Source organism: Corvus hawaiiensis, chromosome 30 (genome assembly GCF_020740725.1).
Source record: "Corvus hawaiiensis isolate bCorHaw1 chromosome 30, bCorHaw1.pri.cur, whole genome shotgun sequence".
NCBI classification, from domain to species: Eukaryota; Metazoa; Chordata; class Aves; order Passeriformes; family Corvidae; genus Corvus; species Corvus hawaiiensis.
In genome coordinates this window covers 13,889,520-13,914,593 of record NC_063242.1, presented here as the reverse complement: position 1 = coordinate 13,914,593, position 25,074 = coordinate 13,889,520, and the positions used below count along the sequence as shown (strand labels likewise).

At 40.3% G+C, this 25,074-nt stretch overlaps 1 protein-coding gene across 3 annotated transcripts in view; it reads right to left on the bottom strand.

The window, feature by feature from the left end:
• The window catches only part of PIEZO2 (piezo type mechanosensitive ion channel component 2), a 298,259-nt gene that overhangs the window by 64,485 nt on the left and 208,700 nt on the right, over positions 1–25,074 (bottom strand). Inside the window, exons 14-25 of one of the 3 annotated variants that reach the window (XM_048289530.1) lie at positions 20,446–20,569; positions 18,634–18,881; positions 17,815–17,963; positions 16,893–17,066; positions 13,598–13,639; positions 8,166–8,198; positions 7,575–7,816; positions 4,458–4,618; positions 3,346–3,522; positions 3,044–3,169; positions 1,377–1,577; positions 122–326 (exon numbers count right to left, since the gene is read on the bottom strand). In XM_048289530.1, coding sequence (XP_048145487.1) covers positions 122–326; positions 1,377–1,577; positions 3,044–3,169; positions 3,346–3,522; positions 4,458–4,618; positions 7,575–7,816; positions 8,166–8,198; positions 13,598–13,639; positions 16,893–17,066; positions 17,815–17,963; positions 18,634–18,881; positions 20,446–20,569 — 1,882 coding nt within the window. The remainder of the gene's footprint in view (positions 1–121; positions 327–1,376; positions 1,578–3,043; positions 3,170–3,345; positions 3,523–4,457; positions 4,619–7,574; positions 7,817–8,165; positions 8,199–13,597; positions 13,640–16,892; positions 17,067–17,814; positions 17,964–18,633; positions 18,882–20,445; positions 20,570–25,074) is intronic. The other 2 variants (XM_048289532.1, XM_048289533.1) reach the window with 2 other exon arrangements.

Genomic DNA, 25,074 nt, shown 5'->3' with positions numbered 1-25,074 from the left:
CAAAAATTCAATCAGTACTTTATAAAAATTACTTAATCCTTTTCTTCAGAATACTTACCAATTTTCCAGCACTTTTCTATAAAAGCAACTAGCATTAATTTTCCATAAAGGGTGTCCTTACCTTTACAAGGAGCAGGTGGGATGCCAATGCAAAGGAAGTACTGGAATGTAATGATGCATGCTAGAAAACAGCAATATTTTGGCCAAATCTCTGCAATAGCTTTTCTCCTACGTCGATACAGCACAGCAATCAGCCAGAAGGCATGAATCATTGCATAAAAATCCATCCTCTGACCAATTACATTCACTGATAGAAGAAAGCAGGTCTGGAAACAAAGCAAAGAAACTTAGGCAACTTTTACAACCTCATGGCCAGTCAACGCAGCAATAATAAATTATTGTGGATCCTGACAGAATGCTTGGACACGTGCTGCATGGAGCCCTGTGCAGGAGCCCTGTGCAAACCAACATGCACTGACAGCAACTTCCACCACTCCACCCAAACACACAAATTTTTGGTACTCCTCTATCTAGAGCAGGTTTCCATTATGTGATATCTAAGGATACAGAAAGGAAAGAGCCTTGTCACAACAGCTGAGACGTGAAATGTTTGATTGTTGCCAAGCAAAGAACATATTACACAGCCACATATTTTGATAGGATGTACAGGTGTGGAAAAGAAGATTGGTAACAACTAAAGCTATCTTCATGTAGGAAATGGACAAGGTATTCAGACCATACAGCTTCTATTGGTGACAGACAAATCCAGCCAATTCCTGCAAGACAGCTTTAGTTCTCCATTATTCTAAAGGCTCTGCATTCCAGCATTTCTGTTCTCTGCCTTCAGTGAAAGCAGTCCCTTCACTCAGTACCTTGAAACATGTTTTGAACCTTAGTGAACACTTAATTTATTCAGTGCACTATGCTATTTTGGTTTTCTCTTCTCCCCAGATTAGAATAAGCTTAAAATCATTTCCATAAGGAAAGAACTTGCTGGTTTCTTTTAATTTTCACTCATCCTTAATCCTCAGATGGCTGTGAACAGTTTACTCCACAGATCAAAGCTGTGGTAGTGTTTAACAGATAGGTCAAGACCTATCTGTTAATTATGACTGGATTTAGGATTCATTACTCTTGGAGTTGCCTCCTTCAGACAGGCATAAAAAATTTTGACAAATCACTATTTATGCAAAGATTTTTTCAAAGTACATTTCATTTGCACATAAACAGACAAGGTGAGGGAACAGAGATGACTAACATGAATGATGACTAAGAAGCATCTAGATGTCAAACACAGTCCAAGCTAGTATTCAAAAATAACACAATCAAAAGGTTTGGAACTATACCATAAAGAAAAGTAATACATAGTTATTTACCTCCAAACCAAACTTGTAGAAGAAGTAGTTTATGAAATACTTGACACAGTTTACCAGTCCATCATCCAGATGTGCTCTTGTAATATCATGGAAAATTGTTTTAGTCACAGGTGCAGTGAGGTTATTTCGACACCTATAGTATTCTTGATGACGGTAGATTGTAACTTCAAAAGCCAGAATAGCCAGCATCAGTAAGTTGTTCTATGGGAGACACAATCAGAAGAATATTAAACAAAAGTCAAAACCACAAGAAGCTATAAAATTTCCTGATAAGCATAAACCCATTTATACTCAGATTGATGGTATCACTGAGGACTTCTGCACTCCAGAATGCACTGACACCTATTCCCAGCTACTATGATTAAAAAAAACCTAAGGTTCACACCAATTCCTGGATTTTGATGAATCATACAGACATCCAGGAGATACATATAAAGACATTAATTAAAAAATAATATAATAAGAACTAGTTGTGGAAATGAAGGGAAGGAAAAAGGCATTGACCCATCCACGTGCCCTCTCATATTTCATAGCTTCTCTTAAGGTATCGTGCTTCGTTTTGCAGGAGATAGAAGATACAGACATACACAAAAGTCACCTGCAGAGGTTCAGCTGTCAAGCACTGACTTCCCAAAACAAGGATGTTGGGTAGAGCAAATTTAACCTGAACACTCTTTTACATGAACAGTCTGTCAGTCTTCTCTCAGGCACAGGTCCTTCTCTCCCAAAGCCAGATTGACTAGGATGTAGTCAGGGGTGGCTATGAATTGATTTTTTATTTATCTCAGGAGGGAGATCTGCCCTATGCTCAATAGAAGAGAGGTACTAACTAACTCCAAAAGCTGCTTAAAAAAAACAGCTCAGAGAAAGTCCCTCAAGGAAGCCATAACTGAAGCAGAAGTGGCAAACTCTAGATCTCTGTTATCTGAGAAATATTTGGGACAAGAATCTCCTGAAACAGATGCCACTGGGATTTTTATGTTTTCTGACAACCTTAAACTGTGTATATAGAATGTGGGAGATTCTTTAAATTGGTAAGAGATATGGTTTTCCTCAGGACTTGGCACATTTTCACTGTAAGTAAGGCTTTTAAATCAAGACAGGAATAATAAAATATTGCTCACAGGCATCAACTAAAAACAAGAAGAAAAACAAAAGACATCTGTTTACTAGTGTTTGAATGAATGATTCTCTTAACTCATTATATTTTCATATATTTTCATATATTTTCATATATTTTCATTATATTATAATAAACTGTGGCTAAAGAATAAGCACTTAAAAAAATTAACTGCTTCTAACACACACTGTCATTCAGGGCAATTACTCCCAATTAGACCCATTAGTCTTTCAGCACCTGAAAGCCATGTACCTCTTAATTACTTAGAGTTCTTAAATATCTCATTTCTTAAAGAGCTTTTAACAGATGGTAGAGTCCAAAAGTGATACTTCTGCATGAAAGAATAACTTAATTGGTACTGAATCCCTTCTGGAAATGTTCTGTGTAACAGATGTGGTTTTCTGTTGCCTCTTTTCCTCTGTACTTCCTTATTGTCAGTGGTTGGCATTACATTTTTTTTAATGTGTGACAGATTATTTATTTCAAGACAATTCTACTTTCATCACAAATAAGAAAATATCTGAATACAGATAATTAAAGAAGTTACCCTTAAGTACACAAGAAGGGGATTAGATTTTCTCAATCCAACCCACTCCGCAGGATCAACTGGCCCACTGTAGAGCACTGAGGTTTTGAGTTCTTCTAAATCAACCTTAGTTTCATTCTCTCCTGGCTAAAAACAAAATGCAACAGTTATAAAACATGACTTTAAAACTGCTTGGGGAGGGTATGATAATCAACACTAATACATCAGGTGAACTGTTACTTTAGTACTTGAGATGCTTCCTTTTGCTCTCCTTCACTGAGGAAGACAGCAGTCAAACCTTTTAAATATACATTTGTACTCACCAGTGTACAGTTACTGGAAAAAGTCTTGGGATCAATAGATGTGAGCTGGTACAACATTTTGCAGACAATAATCACACATGTCCAAACAGTGCAGATACTTGATGCCAGTGGGCGAAACTGAGCATATGGCAAAGCAAGAGCCCAGGCAATTAAAAACACAAAGTTAAACAGAGACACCTGAAAACACAAAAACAGTACAGAAATTACATGGAGTAACATAAGAACTGAGAAAGTCTGACCTTTTCCACAGGTAAAAAAAAGAATTGTTCAAAAGAAAGGGACATGCAGAAACTTTGAGGAAAATATTGAAAAAAAGATTACAGCAATACTCACAATAACACAGACACAAAGTAGTAAGTGAAGAAGGAAAAACTTTACAGTTGGTTTAGGAAGAAATTTACCACTTACATAACATTAATACTATTAGACCCACAAAACTCCGTATCTTCCTTATCCACAGGTGTGAAATACAAAGGACCACATGCAGCTTCTGCTGCTTTAGTACACATGAAACAAGAAATGGCAGAGATCCGTGTGTCTGTGCAACTGACCTTCATCCTCTTGACTTTTCCCCCCCAAAAAAGTGAGAAAAGGGATTTTTTTTTGTTTTTAGTGAATGCTGTCCTACCACCCTGTTCAAGAAATGGCTATGCCACATAGAGAACTCACATTGCCCACACCAAAAGTACAGCTTAAAGCATTGGTCCCTTTTTCTTTAGGCATAGTTCCACATTCTTGTTTCTTAAGCATTATACCAAGTTTAAATAATTTTTCTATATGTACCTTCCCGGTCCTTTCCTACATCTTCCATCCCTGGATGGTGCCCACAGACAGTTTTAGCAGTAGAGAGGTTATGTCTCTTAAATCCAAAGAATGAGACTAATAAAACTTTAATACCTGGAGAAAAGGGGAGGGCTGAGACTCTTGAGACAGAGAGAATGTGGAAGATGTCAAGGCAGGTTCCCAGCAGGCAACAAACCCAGCTGGAGGCCATAATTTCAGTGAGGTCTGACAGGAGGAAGCCCTCTCCCTACATCTGGATGTGTAACCACATGGCAGATGCTGACAAGCCTCCACGATATGTAAGAGTTTGACAGTGGGTGTTTACTTGCCTCTTTCACTGTGACCCAGATGATGTAAGATGAAACAATTTTGATGATGTGCAGCTCCAACAGCCACCACACAAAGACTTGCATCTTGTGAAAATACTCCAGGAATTTCAAAAACAGCACTGTAAGGCGGTCGATCACCAGATGCCACTTGTTCCTTAAGTCTGAAGGGATGTTCAAGCAGAATCATTGTGAGGACAAAAACAGAAGGTCTCTGTGAAATGGAATACTCCACTAGACAACAACGAGCTTTCTGCTTCTCTTCTAAGCCTTAGAGTAAGACAAGATGGAGGATAAAGGTACAGCTCAGTGGTTAACTAAATAAAAATGGGGTTGATGCCCACTTAGGTGGGGTGCTTTCCCTTCTGACCCACATTCCCTGGAAGGATTCCACACTTCAAAAGCAGCTGTGGTGGCCTCCCTTGCCAATTTTGCTTTTATTCCTCTCATCAGAGCTCTTGTTGGACTCTCGTCCTCCAGTATTTTTGGACCTAAGCTTAGAGATCTCATTCAGGAACTAATTCCAGCCCTGGTCCTTTTCCAGCTAGAAAAGTAAATTTTTTTTGATGCTTGGAAGCTATGGACCCAGCCGATTTCAGAAAGCGCAGACGACTACTACTCAGAAAGATTTTCAGCCAGATTGGAAGAAATCCATGCACACTAGGACTTGGATTCCTGTCACATGGGTTTAAACAACTGTACTATAGACATCTTCAGATGTCAGAGTTATCTAAACTGCCTTGCAAACAGCACAGCCTCTTAGAGTGTGACCGGTGCCTTCACAGGACAGACATCTAAAACAAGCAAGGCAAACTGTAGTCCAGTCAAATCTTTCTCTCCGTTGAAAAAGCTTGAGCAAGTGGAGATCCTGAAGTTGGGTGAAAGTATCCCTTCATAGGGGTGTTTGGCTAAAAAAGTCACCCTCCCAAATACTATCCCAGTGAGCAAGCTTGCGGCATCACCTACTCCATGTGAGTGTACGTAACAATAAATCAATAAATAAATAAATAAATAAATGCTGAACAGTGCTGTCTAAGTGACAACTTTGCTTGTGGACTGGCTGCAAAACTGTTTTGCCTGGCTGGTACATATTACTATGGAGTCTTCACACTGTATTCAGGGTTTCAGAAGCATTTGGGAGATTAGGAAGGATTTTGCATGCCGTGAGAACTCTTACAGTTTATATCAGAGGTGGAAACATTTGCAAGTGATACCAAAGCACATCACTGTCTAAGCTGGTAAAAATGCAAAGGAGTTACCACCTTCTTTATGTAATTATTTCAAATTATCACTTTATTTAAGATATAAAGCACACCAAGTGGTTACTCATGCATATTTTTGTGAAGAACACATGCACATTTGTGTGAAAAAGCAGACATCTGGAACACCTCACGACCAAATTTCATTTTTTTTTCCTTTGCCTTTATTCTCCAAACCCAACTTAGAAAACCTGAATAAAAATGATGAGTGATGTAAATTCCATGAGCACATAATTAAACTTGAGAAATTAATTAAGCTACAGAACTCTAATCCTACATGTGTTTTTATAAGCACAATGAGAGTATTTAAGGGAAGTCTTTACAGCGTTAGATGTTCTCACTCAATCTTTCATTGCATTTATTTTATTTGCAGTGTTGCATCACGCCAAGATGTATCCAGACAGTGCCAGTTAAGTGGAGCAGGCAGATAAGGTGCTATAGCAAGCGCTGTCTAGCATGGCCAGGCACTACACACACAGGGAATAAAATACAGGCCTGACTGCATCCACTGAAAGATTGTACAACACTCTGCTTTGAAGTCTGCACATGTGAACATGTTTAATGTCAAAGCTCTGGCCACATGGCTGTGTAAAAATGGTGTAACTCCCGCAGAAATAAACTCATGTGCAGCTTAAAGATGGATCCCCTTGTGCTATTTCGAAGCAACACCAGCCGCAGCCCCCCATTTCCCTGCTTGCATGTGTCGCTGCACAGAGCAACCTCCACCAGCTGGCCTCTGTCCCAAAGCCCCTCCAACAAGCTGGGATGGCTGGAGTGCACCCGACCCCTCACCCCTCACAGACAGCATGAAAGCTGGCCAATAAAGGTTTCCACGGCCCATGAACCCCTCTGTGAGGGCAGATGTTCCAACCAGGAAAGGTAAGTTGTTTCAGCTGAGGTTCAAGCACTGGAACAGGCTGTCCAGGGAAGGGTGGAGTCACCAGCCCTGGAGGTATTTAAAAGATATATAGATGTGGCATTTAGGGACATGGTTTAGTGGTGGACGTGGCAGTGCTGGGTTAATGACTGGACTCAAGGATCTTAAGAGCTCTTTTCCAACCTAAATGATTCTATGATTCCCGGGGGCAGCTAAGCCTGATGTGCTGCCATTTTGCCTAATCAAAGACCATCTTCCTATTTATGTGTCACAGTCCTGTGAATATTGGCATGAGTAACCAAATTTGCAGTAAGGCCCCTTCCAAGGAATACAGCTTCCTTGGGTGTTAAATGCTCTTCCCTGGTTTCACTTTTGGCTCATATTACAAACTGAGTTATGGTAATAATTCATTTTAGAAGTTCATATTAGCAATATCAAGGATGACAATATAAGCCGTACCCATGTCTGCCCTTAAGCTTTTTTGTGTTCATCTGGCATCAGTTACACATTCCATATTCAGAAGTGAAAACTATGACACTAATGTGCACATAAATAATGAAGTAAAGCCATTGGGACTTCTGGGGAGGGGTGCCTTGAAAGCATGCAGTATCAGATATTAAATATGTATGTTGTATTATTTTCTTTGTTGTAAGGAGATTTCACTATAAAGAAGTTCTTAGGATTTGGGTAACCGTCAAATAATTTAACCCAGACAACCTAGAAGAAAGAGGGAGGGTTTTTGCTGGTTTCTACCTCTTAGCACCCTACAGTATGACTTTTTTCCTTAGAAGAGCCTGTAGCCTGTTGAATAATTGACAAGTAGCCATCTGCTCAGCTTTTGTCAGGCTCTTTGACACAGACTGCATGCAAAACTAGAAGGAAAACCTGGTGACTGAAGTTAACAGGGATGACCAAGAACAAACCACCTGTTGACATTGTTAATTAAGGCTGAGGAAGGAAAAATTTGCATTCTGCAGAGCTTACCTGTAGTTTCTTCTTCCTCTGATTCATTGTCTTCATCGTCATCATCATCATCATCTTCTTTACCCTCATCCTCCTTCTCTTCTTCTTTTCCTTTTTTGACCCTCCCTTTCCCTCCCTCCCCCTCTGGCTCTTCTGTTCTTTTCTCACCAGCCTCTTCCAGCATTTTATCCTCTTCCTTTTCTCTGCTGGCTGTTAAATTCATCATAGTTATGTCAGGCAGGCTTCCATCTTGGTGCACCAGTCTGTTGGTAAACAGTAGCATGTCAGCAAACTGAGGAGTAATGACATCGTAGTCTTTTTCTTTTCCAAACTGTATAATTAGAAAAAAATAAACTGTTCATGGAAAATGCCTTAGAAGTAGAAAAGTTAATGATTCTGTTACTCTCTCCAAACACACACTGAAAATCGAGTTGTTGGAATGTATTAGTAACTATTTCTCACTCAGATACTAATGGTTAGTTAGTAATGAGTGGTATCGACACTTAAACTTGACATTTTCCCCACTGGAGAAAATGGTCAGAGTTTAAGATGTAGAAGCATGAAATGACATTATTTAAGAGGAAACATTTCATGACTTCATAGGGGACTTACTCATTTTGGTGGTTTGGTATTTTTTTCTTGAGGCTGCTCAAAGTAATTGGAACAGAAAGAAAAAGGGAGATGAGAACAGAGGGGTTACAGAAGAAGGTCATTGACAAATACGTCATGCTACATAACAAGTCATAAAGCATTCTCCTACTCCATCTGCGGAAGCCTTCTTATGCCAAGAGCATGCCATCATGACATTCACAGGGTGCCTTTTTAAAGAAACATGGAATTGCAGCACAGATGGAAAGGGGCAACCTATTTACACCAGTGCTAAGCGTGGTCACTGCTGTACCATGCTCTGAGTAATGCAGCTGAACCATCACAGGTATCTGACCTATCACTGTAAATTCATTTCTACCTTCTTCCAATTAAAAGATGCAGCTGGAAACCCAAGGAAATTGCAAATTTTCTTCCATCTATAGGTTTGGGAAAAAACAAAAGCAAGAATTCCATGGCTGCACCTTCAGAAGATTTTATCGTATCTGTCTTTGTCAGTACCATTCATTCTCTCTCTCTTTGCCACATCTCACAGAGAATTTTTCCTTGATTTCCAATTGTCTCTAACTAAATCTATCAGTAAGTTCCACACTACCAAAACTGGAATGTGATTTAGCTGATCTAACACAGAAATTATATTTCTCCAGTGCCATGGTGCCTTTTTTAAAAATGAGATTATTCAGTATATATATTTTCTTTACTGAGAAAATAAACATTTTCTTATGGTTTCATTTTTTCTCCTACAGCTGTGCTGTAGGGCTCACCTCCCATAGTTGCAGAAAACCCAGTTTCCCTTTGACTATGACTTCTTGCAATAAAGTCTCCCTTTAGCAAGTGTATATCTATATGATTAGGTCACTAAATGTTTGGTTATGCTATTGAAATTACTACACTCAGCATACTTTCAAGCACGTGTAAGACTGTTCTAATATGCTACAGTACCATCTCAGGGGTTTATTTTTCTTGATGTGAAATTCTGGCCTTTAACCATTTAGACAGGAAATTCTGCCAAGTCTAGGATTTTCACAGTTTAAGAACATAAAAATCTAGATTTTTTTTTTTCCCCGATCATTAAAAATTAAGAGAATAGGCTAGGCAGTTAATGAGAAGTTCAAACAAGCAGAGTTATTTTTCAATCATTTGGGAGTCACAGTTTCTTCAAGACGGAAAATTTGGTGTCTCAAATGAAGGAAAAACTACAAAAATCTGACTAAACAATCCTGAAGTAGAAATGCCATGCCAGTTATCAAAAAGCAGAAAAGGTGGTTTAAAATTAGAAGTTTAACAAGACACTCAAACACCAAAAAATATCACATAATAATATTTAATCACATTTTAGCCACATTTGTGACAAAAATTCCTCATCATGGGTTGGGAAATGAACCTGAGTGTCTAATAACCTGAAAAACTCTTATAATCAAGAATTTATTTTGTAGCTTTGGCTACTGAAAACAGAATCATAAAATGGTTTAGGTTGGAAGGGACCTTAAAATATCCCCCCCCACTGCCATGGGCAAGGACATCTTCCACTAGATCAGGTTGCTCAGAGCCCCATCCAACCTGGCCTTTAACACTGCCAGGACTGGGGCTTCCACAACCTCCCTGGACAGTCTGTTCCTGTGTCTCACCAGTCAACAGTAAAGAATTTCTTCCTAATTTCTAACTTAAATTTCCCTTTTCAATCTGTACCCATTACTCCTTGTCCTGTCACTACAGTTCCTGATGAAAAGACCCTCTCCACCTTCCCTGTAGGCCCCCTGGATACTGGAAATTTGCTGTGAGGTCTCCAAGCAATCTCCTCTTCTCTAAGCTGAACAGCCTCACCTTTCTCAGTCTGTCTTTGTAGGGGAGGTGCTCCAGTCCTCTTACCAACGTTGCGCCTCTACTCTGAGCTTGCTCCGACAGTTCCAGGCCTTCTTATGTTGGGGACCCCAGAGCTGGATGCAGCATTCCAGGTGAGGTCTCACCAGAGCAGAGTAGAGGGGCAGAATCACCTCCTTTGACTTGCTCTCCACACTCCTTTGGATGCACCCCAGGAATCCATTGGCTTTCTGGGCAGTGAGTGCATGCTGCCGGCTCATGGTGAATTTTTCATCAACCATCACACCCAAGTCATTCTCCTCAGTGCTACTCTCAGTCACTTCTCTGTCCAACCCATTGGTGTGTCTGGGATTGCCATAACCCAGGTGTAGGACCCTGCACTTTGCTTTGTTGGACCTCACGAGGTTTGCATGGGTCCACCTCCCAAGTGTGTCAAGGTCCCTCTGGATGCCATCCCTTCCCTCCAGTGTGTTGACAGCACCACACAGCCTGGTGTCATCAGCGAACTTGCTGAGGGTGCCCTCAATCCCGCTGTCCATGCCACCAACAAAGATGTTGAGTGGTCTCAGCCCCAGCACTGATGTTGAGAGACACCACCTGTCACTGGTCTCATGACCAATGAGCCACTGACCAACTCTGCGTGCGGCCATCCAGCCAGTTCTTTATCCACTGAGTGGCCCATCCACCAGATCCACGTCTCTTTCATTTGGAGACAAGGCTATCATATGGAACAGTATCAAACACTTTGCATAAGTCCAGGAAGACAATGTCGATTGCTCTGCCCCAGTTTATCAATGCTGTAGCCCTATCGTAGAAGTTCACCAAATTTTTCAGGCATGATTTGCCCATAGTAAAGCCATGTTGGCTGTTACCAATCATCTCTTTTGGGGCTCTTGGTTATTTTCATATCTAAGACATGGATCAGCTAGCATATACACTAAAAGGATATTCAAATCTCTATAAAGTGACTAAACATCAATGTTCCCTAACAGGACATAACTAACTTATATTTACCTAAAACTCTAATAAAGCACCATTAGGAAGGTCATGTATAAAGAAGAGAGAATGAATTTTCAGTTCAGTTCAACTGTTATGGAGATCCCTGGTTACTATAAAACGTCAGAGCTCATTTAAAAGACAATGCACCATGAAATGAAAGTAACTATATAATCAGACAGGTTTTGTATATATGCAGTTGCATTGATTTTTATGAGGTATCTTCCCAACTAACTTTTATAATGGAAAAATCTACATTCACACTGGTGTAAATCAAGGATTTAATGACTTACCTCAGTGTAAATTGGACAGAAACACAGTAACTCTATAGGATTTTGTATGAGTAGACTCATCTTTCTCTTATTCATATAATTCCCATTTGTATTTTGGAGATCTGGGAGGCAATGGGGTTATAAAGATGGGTACATGAAATACATATACCTGATAAAGCCTCAGTATGAGTTTAGTTTTCAGTAGGCTTAGTTTTACTGGCATCAGTAGGCTTGAGCATTGGATCATGTGCTCAGGAGATCCAAGGATAGACAAAAAGCCCTGCCCAATGTTTGGAAAGTTAGTCTACTTGGAATCTTTCTTCCAAAACTTCCTTATGTATTGCTAGGGTTCTTTTTGCAATTTTTTTTTTTCACTACAAGATCCCATTATATTGTAACAGACAACAGTGAGGTATTAAGATATAAAAACTTCACTAGAATTTTTAAGACAAGCTACCCATACCCATCTTCACAGCTAGTGAGATATAACGTCATTGTTGGAAGCCACATAATAATGGGAAATTATCCCAAATAACATAGAAGTATTATGTCTGATACTTAGGAAGAGAAATAACTAAATAAGTCAGGCAAGAAGCCTTGAAGGTACAGCCACTAGTGCTTTTAGCTGAGCGCATTTCTTACCCTCAGGTTCATTAAACAGTGTATCAATAATGGGAAGTATATCAGTAGATCTAGTTCTTGGCAACAAAGCAATTTCAGTGGCACTAAAATCAGGCATGTGACACAGGTGCTTGCTGGATTCCTAGTACTTTCATGTATTTGTAATCGACTAGAGCAGGAGATTAATTAATTGAATGCATTATTAAGCATCTTTTGCCTTTGATAGTTTTTTGCTGTTTATGAATTGCTTGGAACTTTCTAGCTAAAAGAAGTTCCCAAGTATTTTTCATGCAAAACCTTAAGAAGAGAAAGCTTTCTGCTCTGCAGAACACTAGTGACCCATGTCTTGAGTATTTGGTCTGCAACACTCAAACTGAGCACACAGTGCCATACCTCCACTCGCAGGGCTTTGAGTGCCTTTATGGGCCTTTAAGGGGATTTGCTGCCTGAATCCAAGCCCTGTTGGGGTATGTGGCCAGGCCAGGAAGCCTCAGTGAAGGAGGACCCTCTCCTTTTACTGGGTGCTGCTTTCACATGGAGGCTTCCACTCCTATGTTGTGGCTGCATCACAGCTGTGTCTGTGCCTGCTCCCGTGCCTCCCTGACCCTAAGCCTGACACACAGCCTGACACCCTGCCTTCACTGCAAACCTGGCTTATCTCCATGGACTCGCTGGGACCTCAGCAGGTTGTGGCTGACCCTTGTTACTGATTGCAGACCTGATCCTCACCCTCAGCTGTTGGTCCACGTTTCTGACTGCCCATGGGTGAGAGTCCAGCCTTGCCTCCTGGCCATGCCCCTCGGCAAACAGCTTGCCTGCCTTAGCCAAGGTGCTTGCCCTCACCACTCCCTTAAACACAGACTTTCTGCAGACCAGAATTCCAGCTCTGGTGAACTTTTAAGAACGGTGACCCAAAGTACGTGATGACATTTCAAGAAGGATCGTGAACATGACACACAGAGCAGGCACTCACAAATATCTAAACAAGGTATCTTCTTGGTTTTTCTGTTTATATTCAGTAGTGACAACAACTCAGAAGTCCTTTTATTCTCAGAGACAATTAAAAAATAGTGCACGTTTATTCCAGTCAAGTATTTTGAAAGGAATCTAATTTATGGAGTAGTTTTCAAGATGCCATTTATAAAGGGATGATGATGATAGCAGTTTGGATCCTGCAGCACCCAGCTCAGCCCGTGAATTAACAGCCTTAGCATGCAATGGTTTGAGTGTTCCCTTTCCAATGCTAAAATTTCAGTCTGTACAAACTCACAGCACATACCACACATTCAGTTGAGTGGGCCCTCAAATTCCCTATCTTACATGCTTGGAGAAAACAGGGATGTGTGTCTCTCTGTCTGTGTGTACATAGGCACATGCAGGCATGCATCTTTCCATGCACAAACAAAGGGTAGATAAACGAGCCTCCTCAACCAAATCTATTGCCTGCAGCCAATTACAAATAGCACCAATTATTCCTGCATTGAGGCGTGGGCAAAGTTTAGGAGAATTCTCAGCTGGGAGAAGAAACTCACAATGTATGAATATGCAGAAGAGATGTGTTAACTGCTTCATTAGCTTTAGGAAACTGCAATACCTGAACAACATTATCTCCCTGCTTACTTCACAGTACTGCGCAGCAAGAACATACTTTGCTTTAAGGCCACTAAGAAGTAACAAAAAAAATAAGGTATATTGGTTTTAAAGGAAAGGAAGAATTGAAGTACCCACCTATTAATTATTAGATATACACGGCCATTGACTTTGGCATGGCTATGAGGTGGGAGATGAAAGCACAAGATGAAAATGGGAAATGAATTAGAGAGAGAAAAGAAAACCATTAAATAGGAACGAACGCACTTTCCTGTCTACCAATGTGTTATGACACACTGTCATAACAAAACACACTCTGAAATCTTAACATACCCCATTCAGTGAATGTCTAGGGAGCTTATAAATGCAGCTCTTAGACTTTTAGATCCTATACAAGTTCAGTCAGAACTACAGAACATTTTCATAGTCCCCAAGATGTGAGAACAGCCTTTACTGCCTTACTTCAAGTAAGCCTTCGAATACCACAATTTTTTAAAATGATTTTTTCCTTCTTAAAAAAAACCATAAAGGTAATTATGGCAAAGCATCTTATCAGAGAAATTATCTACCTCATAGCCTTTATCTCTGCCATTCCATAATTCATGGTACAGCAAGGAAATGGGCATGGAAAATCCTAATCAGAGAATTTTTCTTTCCCTTGCAGATGTAAAACTGACACATTCAGTTCTGACATCTTTATAAATAGTGAGAAGTTCCTCACTCTGCCAGTTCCAGTGTGCCAGTTTCTGTGCCCTCTCATTGCAGCTGGCAGAGCCTTACCCTTCAACTCACTCTGCAAATTTTGCAGATGAGAAACAGCATTTTAATAAATGAACATTCTCAGCAATTTTAACAGGACTCTTCAGTTAGACACAACTGTAGTAATCACACCTGGCAGTTCAAAGGTAGATGCAGGAACTGGATGTGCTTTCTTTATTACTTTCATGACCACCCCTCAGCTGCTGTGATCATTCTAAGAAGCTCACTATTAAAAGGACTGCGTTCTGTCTTGTTAGTCAAAATGAAGGTTCTAGTTCTTTATTTAAATTTTTTTTTGTTGCAAAAGGTGCAGCATAAAAGCAGTTTAGAAAGGTAAAGCAGTTGTTAAGTGAATGATAGCTTCTTCAAAGCAAAAAGGAAAATTAAGTTTCAGTAGCTTTGAGAGAAAATTACACATATGCATGAATCTTTAATCTGTTTTAATTGCCCCTGAAATTTATTACTAGCATCACTGTTAAGCTGAAGTTGGTTGTTCTGTTAGTTCTTATCTAGCTTTATGCATCACCAATACAAATGTCAGCTGAGCTCTCACTGCAAAACTTTGAACTATAAAGTCAGCTGATGCTCAGTAGTGATTTATTGCATCAAGGGAAGAAAAGAGATGTATTTTCATATACCAGGCAGTTTTAACAGGAGTACAGATCAAGAAAACTGTTCTGATTCGAGTACTGGTCATAATAGTTAAATCTTCGCAGGAGGAACAAAGGATATATGTGATATTTGTGATATTGAAAATACTTCAAAATGGCAAATGTAGCACATATGCCACATTTAACAGTTAAAAATATCTAGCTACTTATATGACTGCTTAATACAATCTAGTACACATTTAGATTAAAAAACCCAGCATTCTAATTCCAAGACAAAAAAGCTGATGATATCACATGATCCTCTTCATCTATGACTTTAATAAAAGGCTTCGTATGACAATGTCTACTTTTAACATGGTATCTCAAGGCTACTTATTTGTGGCAAAAATGTTTTCTTGCAATGCATGAAAACATTTTGTGTCTTCACTATCAGCAGGTCCATCCTTTGGGCATAATGTGACTTTAGTGACAGTGATCCTCTTCATGCCAACATTTGGAAAGCTGTATAATAATAAAGCTGTGTGTAATGGAAAGATTTTCAAGTAGCAGTTTCACAGGCAAAATGGACCCATCAAAATCCTACAAATGCTTCAGGGTTTTTTTCTTTTTATTTTGTGTCTATTGGATCACACTAGAAGGAAGGTGGAAACTTCCTATGTTACTCAACACAAGTGCAAACTTCGGGCTACAAGCGAACTTGCAGAGTTACTGGACTGCTGTAAAGCATTCCCCTAAATGCCTCAGCCCAGGAACAATCCCATTTCAGCTCAGACACCTGTCTGGGCTCTGTTTTCAGGGCTTGGCCAATTCAGAGATGTTAACACGTACCCACTGCTGCACAAAAGTCTGCCTTGGGCAAGGGAAGTTTGTTCACAGGCCATTACAAAAGGGCCCTTGAATCTACTGTCACATTTAGCAATTCAAGAAGAGTAAAGGGAGAGTTATTACACAGACATTTAAAATGTAAGTTTAAAAACCACCACATCTTTATTGGGAAATTTTATCAAGTTTGATCTGTTCTGGTCTTAGCAATTATTTAAATACAGAAACTGGAAGCATTCCATAAAACTGGAGCTCATTCTCATGGCACAAATTTGTACCATGCACTGTGAAGTAGCTTCATATCGAATTGAATGTATGAAAGATACCTGAAATGCTTTGTAAATCTTGCATAACCTAGAACATAATTCCCTGTTAAGTAACCGTCATTATTCCATAACATCCTGGGGTCTATGTGGTGTTATGCAGCTAGTCCCCATTCATAGAAGTGCAGCTGATACAGTTATCACTAGACAGGTAAACATTCTAAAAGTAGGGTCTAAATTAATTGCTTTCTTCAAAGAATGACTGCAATTGTCATTGCACAATATAACACTATGTACTACAAAACCACTTCTCTCTCTCATACTCCTGGCTCAGGATCCTAGGCCAGATTGGTTTATATGCAGGAAAATATGTAGGAATTGAACACTGGAAAAGTGATGTCCCAGATTCATTAATAAGTGCTAATGAACTTTTGGATGAAATCACCCAATGTCTAGCATAGCCAAGGGTCAGTACTATGAAAAGTAACCACAAATTCAGAATTCTTCCATTTCTGAAGTTCAACTTTACAAAAAGGCCAAACTGCTCAATGCAAATGTGGTATTTTCCAAAGATCTCCCAGTTTTCATGTGGCCCTCAAAATGGACATTTTAAGAAAAGAAGTGACCCAAATGAAGAGCTGTGTTTCTTACTACTGGCAGGTACACATACAAAAGGGCACACATAGTAATTGAGCACCTAACCCCCATTAAAGGTCAAAGCCAATGAAATAAATACATAAATGACATTAGTACCTTTGAAAATGTACCCCAAAATGAAAAAGTTCAGTGTGTAGGGGAAAATGGGAAGAGACAGAAACTTTGGTTGTAGTGGGGTGCTGGATACCGTGCACCTTCTTTTTAAGCCAGGTAGTCATAGCAAAGGCAAATAACATCTACTGAAACGTGAGCTTTACAGGACAGTCAGAATCAGTATTTCCGTACAGATAATCAATAGTTCCATCTATTTTGCTTCTTTACCTGTAAATAGTGTTGTCCTGTTTGCTGGTTACAGCTTTCAAATCAGTGATCTGGAGAAACCGATCATGGAAATAGTGAAGGTGCAAGATACACACCAGTAGGAAGGAGGTGGGGATAAAGATGCGTGTGAATAGATCAGCCACAGAAAACTGTTTTAAGCCAAGGTCCTCTAGTCTGGAAAAAAAAAAAGGTATTCCACTAAGGCATCTTTTCACACACAATATTCTTTCCATGAGACATTATTATATATCATTTGCAATAGGAAATAAGGGGATGGTACTTGTTATGTAGTTTTGTTTTCTAAAATTCTCCTAAGCTAGCAAGTTTTACAATGCAAGCATGTTGTGTTTGGACTCAGTAATATAGAGAGGTACTGTAAATGTACAGTCAAATGAACAAACCCTGCCACGGATCTCTTGAGTCAGATGACTTGTCTCTGACTGAAAGTCCTGCACTGGAAATCCACTCATATTGCATATACTTTCTAAGGTAAGCTCCTCTTGAGAAATGACCAACTCATTATAAAGATGAAGAAACCCAGTCCTCCTCATTAGCAGGAGAGCAGGTCCACCTTCCTCAGTTCCAAACATCCTGCAGATCTACCCTTAATCTTTCCCTGGATCTTGTTCTGTGGTCAAAGTGGTGAAGAGAAGTATTGGCACTGTATTGAAAACAGAAGCAATCCAAAGACCTAAGCAGCCAATTGGAGAAAATATGACTCTGAGCTCCTCTCTTGGTCTTGCTCATTTCTATGATTACATCAATAAATCTACAGCTTAATAACTGAGTGCCTAGAATCAGCTATGCCTGAGAACGGCCGCATGATGTTTTTCTCCCATAAGAAGGAAGACTGCTCTCCAATCCTTCCATCACACTGAACTCAGAGATCCAAAAATGAAAAAAATTAATCAAAACCACTTACTTCCTTTCATCCAGGCCTGTCATGTTCTTCCACAACCCAGGGAATGACTCAAACTGGTATGTGTAGATGAAGATAAGTACCAGCATCGTGTAAACAACAACTGACATCCAGAAGTACTTTAAAATCTTCCTCCACCATTCGTAGTGTACCTGAAAATCACACACTAAAGATGCTGACACAAGCTGAAGGCAAAGAAACTGACAGAAATATTGACAACACTGTACTGTCAAACAAGGACGAAGAACACTATTTTTCCTAGCTGGTCTGAAGTAAGCAATGATTACCCAGCAGCAGCCACAGATTTTGAGATACAGTTTTTACTCCTGCAAATGCATTCAAGTAAAGACCTTTGTGCAAAAATATCTGATGGGACATGGGCCACAGGCCACAGACACCAAGTCAGGGATAGCTTCAGTCGCTTAGTTTCATCACCATTAGGTGATAAAAGTCCAGGAGGAGCGGGACTCCATGCTCATTGGGATATGGAAGCTGTGTGGATCAAGTGCCACAAAAACTAGTGGCTATGTAGAATGTGCTTAGATTCAGAATTTTCCACAAAGGTTCCAAAGCTTATGGTGAAGTGGCATGACAGAGCAGAGGTGTGCATTGTATCTAATTTATGTGCACTTTGCCTGTCACTATAACCACAAACCAGAGGAAAATTAGTCTTAACCCCTTCAAATGGTCTCATTCTGTTGTGTCTAACTAAAGAACAAATACACTGTTTATGAATTCTATTTGGAGCTACTTTACTACCAAGCTAAAAGTATGAATAATTCTATTCAAGGATAAAATTCATTTAACACAGTTCTCACTTACCTGATAGAGGGCCACACAGAAGAGGAACAGTACCATATAGATGATTTTGTACATGACAATTGTACCCTCAAAGCTGACGAAGAAGAACATGCCCCCACAGACGTAAATCCAGTACTTGATTAACATAGCCATCACCAGATTCCCCAAGACTTTCATAATGTCCTGTTCATCCTCCTCCTCTCCCTCCTCCTCCTCTTCCTTCTCCTCTTCCTGTTCTTCTGACACTTCTCCCTCTTGCGACTCCTCTTCTGCAAATACAGAGTCACATTTGGCCTGTCTATTCTTGGGACTTTTAGCAAGTATTTAAATAGGTGGAAAGTAAAATCTCTGCACACAACACAGAAACTTAAGACACAATATTCACAAGAGACCATAATTCCTAATCATGCATGGCTCCAGAGCAAGGAAACGGGTTTAATTTCATATGATCTTAGACCTGCTGCTGGAGCCATGGGGCACATAGATATACATGCTTACCAGACACCCGTCTTCACTTTGTCTGAAACACCAGCAGTTGTAGAGGAAAATTAAAGCCTAAAGGTTGCATAATGGATAGTAGCCAAAACACTTTCCATGGCAATGCTTATACTCTCAAGTAAGCAACCTTTTAAACTGGAAAACAAAGAAACCACCAGCACCACCAGAAACCTCTCATCTTGAGTTTAAACTCTCATCTCGAGTTTGAACCTCCCGTCTTGAGTTTTGTCCTTCAGATAATATTGTGTTTACCTCCAAAAACCACAAGCAAGGGAAAACATTAATATAAACCCAAACAAGCTTAAAAAATATAAATGCTGCACTAACACTGCTGGTTTTCAAAAAAACTACCACTTATCCAGATTTTTGTGCTGTACCTGGGCCAGAAAAGACAAACTGCTTTAGCTTTATGAAGAGGTCAAGATTCCCCAGTTATTAACCTTGTGAGGTTTGTGGAGGTCAGGGTAAGTGTCCCCCCAGCAGCAAGTACACGTGCAAGTATGTAGATAACAGGGTTTGCCAAAACCATAGTACACAGTTGTACTGCTTTTCTTTCCACTGACAACAGTATTGAAACTTCACCATCAAAAGTCTTGCCCACTCCTTTTGTCCCACTCACCATCCCCCTTCTCAGGCTCTTGCCTTGAAAATCCTTGTAGTCCAGCTTTGATACTGATCAGATATTTTACTGAGACAAGGATTATAATTGAGAGGAAACTACACCACTGCTTCCAGGGCTCACTTTCTAGCATTTCAGTGCACTGAACTTTTTCAGTTCAACATCTGGAGAGAGAGGGTAAGGAATGTTTGGAGAAACACGTGCCTGGTAGCACAAGAAAGAACAGGTCACTATGTTGTTAGATAAGCTGAATCTAAACTTTTCTCTCAGGTGTGCTTGAGCCCCTGCACTGAAAAAAAAAGTTTATTTTTTCCACTGAAATTTGTAGTTTAACTTCTGTGTCTATATAAGAGTTTATGTACCAATGAAACTTCCAAGGAATTTAGCAACTTTTCCTAGGTAAATTCATCTCCTGTGGTTAAACTTTAGGGCAATTACTCCCCTGATTTGAGTTTGGAACATAGCAGCAAACTGATCATTTGAAAGTTCCGTGATCTTTCTAAAATGAGTCATTTTATTACCTTCCAGTAAAGAGAATTCTTATTTTATTTGTATTTCTAAAGTTCAAATGTGTTTTGTATCTGAGAGATAGCTGCACATAGATTTTGTAATATCTTTGTAATAACAGATACCTTGCTAATTGCTTTCAGCATCAGAGAAACGCAGTAACTGGAACTTCTATCATGACTGAAGGAATAAATTGGATCTGGCTTTACCTTTTTCTTCATTTTCTTCACTTCCAACTTTGACCTCAGATAAAGTAGCTTCTTTTAGCCGAAGTGCTTTCTGTTCAGTGAGGTGTTGCCTAAGCAGTAGCCAGAAAGTAATTGTGAAAAGAATCTGCAAACAAAAATCAAAACAAAACCAACAGACTAATTGTATATCCTATGTCCTACTGATACAAGCATAGGTTTTCATAAATTTTGCATGCTTTTTTTTTCTCTGTCTCTCAGAAAATGGCAGTGATGGCATTGTCAGTGTCAAAAGTGCATCTTAGGGCAAGTTATGTTATTTAGGAAACATCCTGCATTACAGACAATTTTGCTTCATTTGCACTTTTCCATTTCTTATAATACCATAAAAGTATTCACTTATATGCTTCTATTCTACCCTGTTTTATTCAGTTTTTAACTACTCTCTTAAAAGTTTAGGGATCTTCTTACTATGCCTGGTTTGTATAATTCCCATTTGTTGGATTACTGTTCATTTTTACCTTTTTTTTCAGGAAAGACGCACATGCAAGAGTATATTGTCATTATCATGGTTTTGTATATCATAAATATTTTGATTTAGGAGATTTGTTACTTCAGGTGCTTAAACGCAGTTAATTTAAAAATCAATATTTTTGTATGTCTTGCAGTTACTGAAGACGCAGTCAGTGGAATATGCCTTGCATTTGCAACAGTTACAAGAGTTGAGATAGCTCTTAATTCTTTTAAGAGCTTCAAGAGATGATAATTCAGTAACAGCAGGATACCTTAGAAATAAACAGATCTCTTTAATGAAGAGTGCATTTCTGTGTTTTGCAAAAAGCTAAATTCAACAGCTTGCAATACCCAGAGGTGGACAAAATTCAGAAAATAGCATGATGCCTATTGTCACACACTTGATTTTATGCTTATTTTCTACAAAGTTTCTGCTAATTCCTCTGTGCAGAAGGAGACTTATTTCACTACTTAGATAGAAGAACAAAATTTCAAGAAGGAAGCACGTAAGAGCCAAATACTTTGCACACAATAGACAAGACCAGTAGTACAATGTATTCTTCTTCTGATGCACAAGTCCTTAATGGGTAAAAGGATTGCTCCCAGGAGATGGCTTTTTTTATTGACGCTGCTGCTAACATTGAGCCACAGCAGCAGATTGTCAGCCTGTGTGACTTGTCACAGCTTCCCCAGATACCTCTTAAAGCTCTGGCTTTTGCAACACAAACCTTTGATATTGTAAAACACAGACTTTTCTGCAGTGATTAGCTCTGTCTTCCTGCCACCTTTACTCCCTTGTTCTACTTGGCATTTCCAGAGCTAGAGCTGGCTCTAAGAAAAGCCATGAAGGGTCACAGACCAAAAGAAAAGCTTCCAGTCACCTTTTACAGTATAGATTTTATCTCATGTTCAGACCAGGAAACACACATAGCATGCAGAAACTCATGCAGAAAGAATTACAGTACACATCTTCCTTCTGCAGAATACAGTATTCAGTCTTCATTAAGTTCAACCATTATTCAAAGGACCTTAAATTAGGAATAGAGGGGAGGTACAGAGTTACTAGTGCCCTTAAGAGGGACTGATGGACAAGGCAAACGGTGCCTGGGATGATGTGAACAAAAGGAAATATATAATCAGCAAAACAGGGCTTATGCAGGGGCATCTCAAGCATTTGTGTACAAGCAAGGCAATTACTTCAACACAGCCTTAAAGTGAAACCTGTCAGGTTCTTTCTGGGAGAACAACATGTCAGGTGCCCCCTGAAGTGTCTGCACACTAGAGCCCTGCAGCATGAGGAACAAACACAAGCAATTAGAGATCTCTGTGCAGGGCTGTGGTCTTGTTGGGATGAGAGAGACAGGGTGCTCACTTGCAATACAGAGCTACAGGCTCTTTAGGAAGCACAGGCTGGAAAGATGCAGAGGTGAAGTTGGGATTTGCACAACAGCATAGCTGGAATGCATAGGCTGCCTGGGGATGGAGGATGGACTAGGTAATCTGGGAGGAATGCAGAGACTGGCCAAGCATGCAGAGACATGGTTAGAAAAGTCAAAGCCTGAAGCTGAATCTAGAAAGGCATGTTGAGAGCAACAAGATTTGCTTCTGTACATACCCCAGCAGAAAAAGGAAGGCTATGGAAAATCTAGGCCTGCTGCTGACTGGGGTGAGGACCCTGGTGACACAGGGCACGGAAGAGGCTGAGATACCAAATGCCTTCTTTGCCTCAGTCTTTGCTAGCAAGACTGGCCTTAAGGAAACACAGTTCCTGGAGACCACAGAAAATTCTGAAGAGGAAGAGTCTTCCTTTGATGGCAGAGGTATGGATCAGGGAATATTTAAAGAAAGTGGGCATACATAAGTGCATGGGTCCTGATGGGATGTACCCAGGAGCTGGCTGGTGTCACTAGTACAGGTTACTCTGAATAATCTTTGATCAAATGTGGTGGCAGGAGAAGTGCTGAAGGAAAGCAAATGTCACTCTTATCTTCAAGAAGGACAAGATGAAGGATCAAGCCTGAACAACCCCACCTCAGTCCCGGGGAAGGTGATAGTGGTGAGATGTTGGAAAAGGCTTCCTAGAGGTGGTGTGGATGCTCCATCATTGGAAGTGTCTGAGGTCAGGCAGGATGGGGATTTGAGCAATCAGATCTAGTGAAAGATGTCCCTGCCCATGGCAGTGGGGTTGGACTAGATGATCTTGAAAGGTCCCTGCTGACCCCAAATCATTCTGTGATTCTAATGTGATGGAGGAGCTAATCCTGAAAAACCTTTCCAGGCAAATGAAGGATGAGAAAACCATCAGGAACAGTCAGAGTGTATCCACCCAGGGGAAGTCATGCTTGACCAACTTGGTAAACTTTTATGATAAAATGACTGACTTGGTAGGTGACAGGAGAGCAGTCGATACTGTCTCTTTCTTAGACTCCAGAAAGAAACTGTCTCTCATAAGATCCTCATAGGGAAGCTGATGAAGTGTGGGCTGGATGAGCAGTGAGGTGCACTGAAAACTGACTGAGCAGCTGAGCTCAGAGGGTGGTGATCAGTGGCATAAAGCCTAGTTGGAGGTCAGTGATCAGAAATGTACCCCAGGGGGAAGTACTGAGTCCAGTCTTGTTCAGTATCTTCTTTACGATCCAGATGATGGGGCAGAGCATACCCTCAATGAGTTTGCTGATAACGCACAGCTGGGAGGAATGGCTCACACACCAGAGGGCTGTGCTGCTATTCAATGGGACCTCAACAGGCTGGAGAAAGGGGCTGACAGGAACATCAGGGCATCCAATAAGGTGAAGCACAAAGTCCTGCATCTGGGGAGGAAGAACCAGCTTATGCACCATTACATGTTGTGGCCCAACCAGCCGGAGCATAGTTTGGCAGACAGCCTGTGGATCCTGGTGGATAACAAGTTGCAAGTAAGCCAGCAGTGTGCCCTTATGGCAAAGAATGTTAATGGCTGCATTAGGAGGTTTTGACAGCAGGTTGAGAAAGGTGATCCTTCTTCCCTACTCAGCACTCACGAGGCCACGATTTGAGTTCTGTGCCCTGTTTTGGCACTCCAGTACAAGAGAGATGGAGGCACAGGAGAGAGTCCAGTAGAATGGCCATGAAGGGACTGAAGCATCTTTCCTATGAAGAAGACAAAGCTCAGGGGGAATCTCATTCAATTTCTATAAATATCTGAAGGGAGATGGAAAGAGGTTGGAGCCAGACTCTTTTCAGTGGTTCCCAGTGATAGGGCCAGAGGAAACGGGCACAAACTGAAACATAGGAGAATCCCTCCGAACATCAGGAAACTTTTTTTTCCTGTGAGGGTAATTGAGCAGTGGCACAGGTTGTCCCGGGATGTAACAGAATTTTCACTCTTGGGGTTATTCAAAAGCCATCTAGGTATGGTCCTGGGCAATCAAGTCTAGATGGCCTTGCTTGAGAGTTGGACCAAATGACCTCCAGAAGTCTGTTTTGGCTTCAACTATTCCCTAGTTCTGTGAAAGTTATGGAGTGAATTTTATTCAGCCTAAAAAAACCCAGTAAACGCCTAATGGCTTTATGGATGTGGCCAAATCATCATATATAAACAACAGCTTCCTTTCTTGACACCATCTGTTTTTAGACAAGATATTTGATGATATAGCTAATAAGAAATAATGTCAAAGTGAATGAAGTATTAAGACAGTTAAAACTCCTCAGAGATTTATGAAGTAATTGAAAAAAGCTGTAGAACTTCTCTTGCAGAACCCCTTGAGCTTTATGCCTCTTACCAAACTAGCCCTACCTTTACAAGACAAATAATACAGCACTCACTAACTTTCAAGTGCATTAAAGACCCAGAAATGGTTGTCCAAAGGGTATTGCCGGCAAGGAAGATGAGATAAAGAATCAACTTAAATTGTGATTAGGAGTCACAGGGGAAGTGATCCACTTAGCACAAGGGGAGCAGTGCCAACTAGATGTACTCTCTGAGATGCCCCTCTTGGGTGCTCTAGGAAAAAACATCCTATTTGTGCTCAGTCCCTTTCCCAGGAGCAAACTTGCAGAACAAAATGCATTTTTAAGACATCAAAGAAAAACTTTGTCATGCACTGGGGTCAGCGAACTCTTTTACTTCTAACCTAAAATGGATTTCAACTCATTCTGATT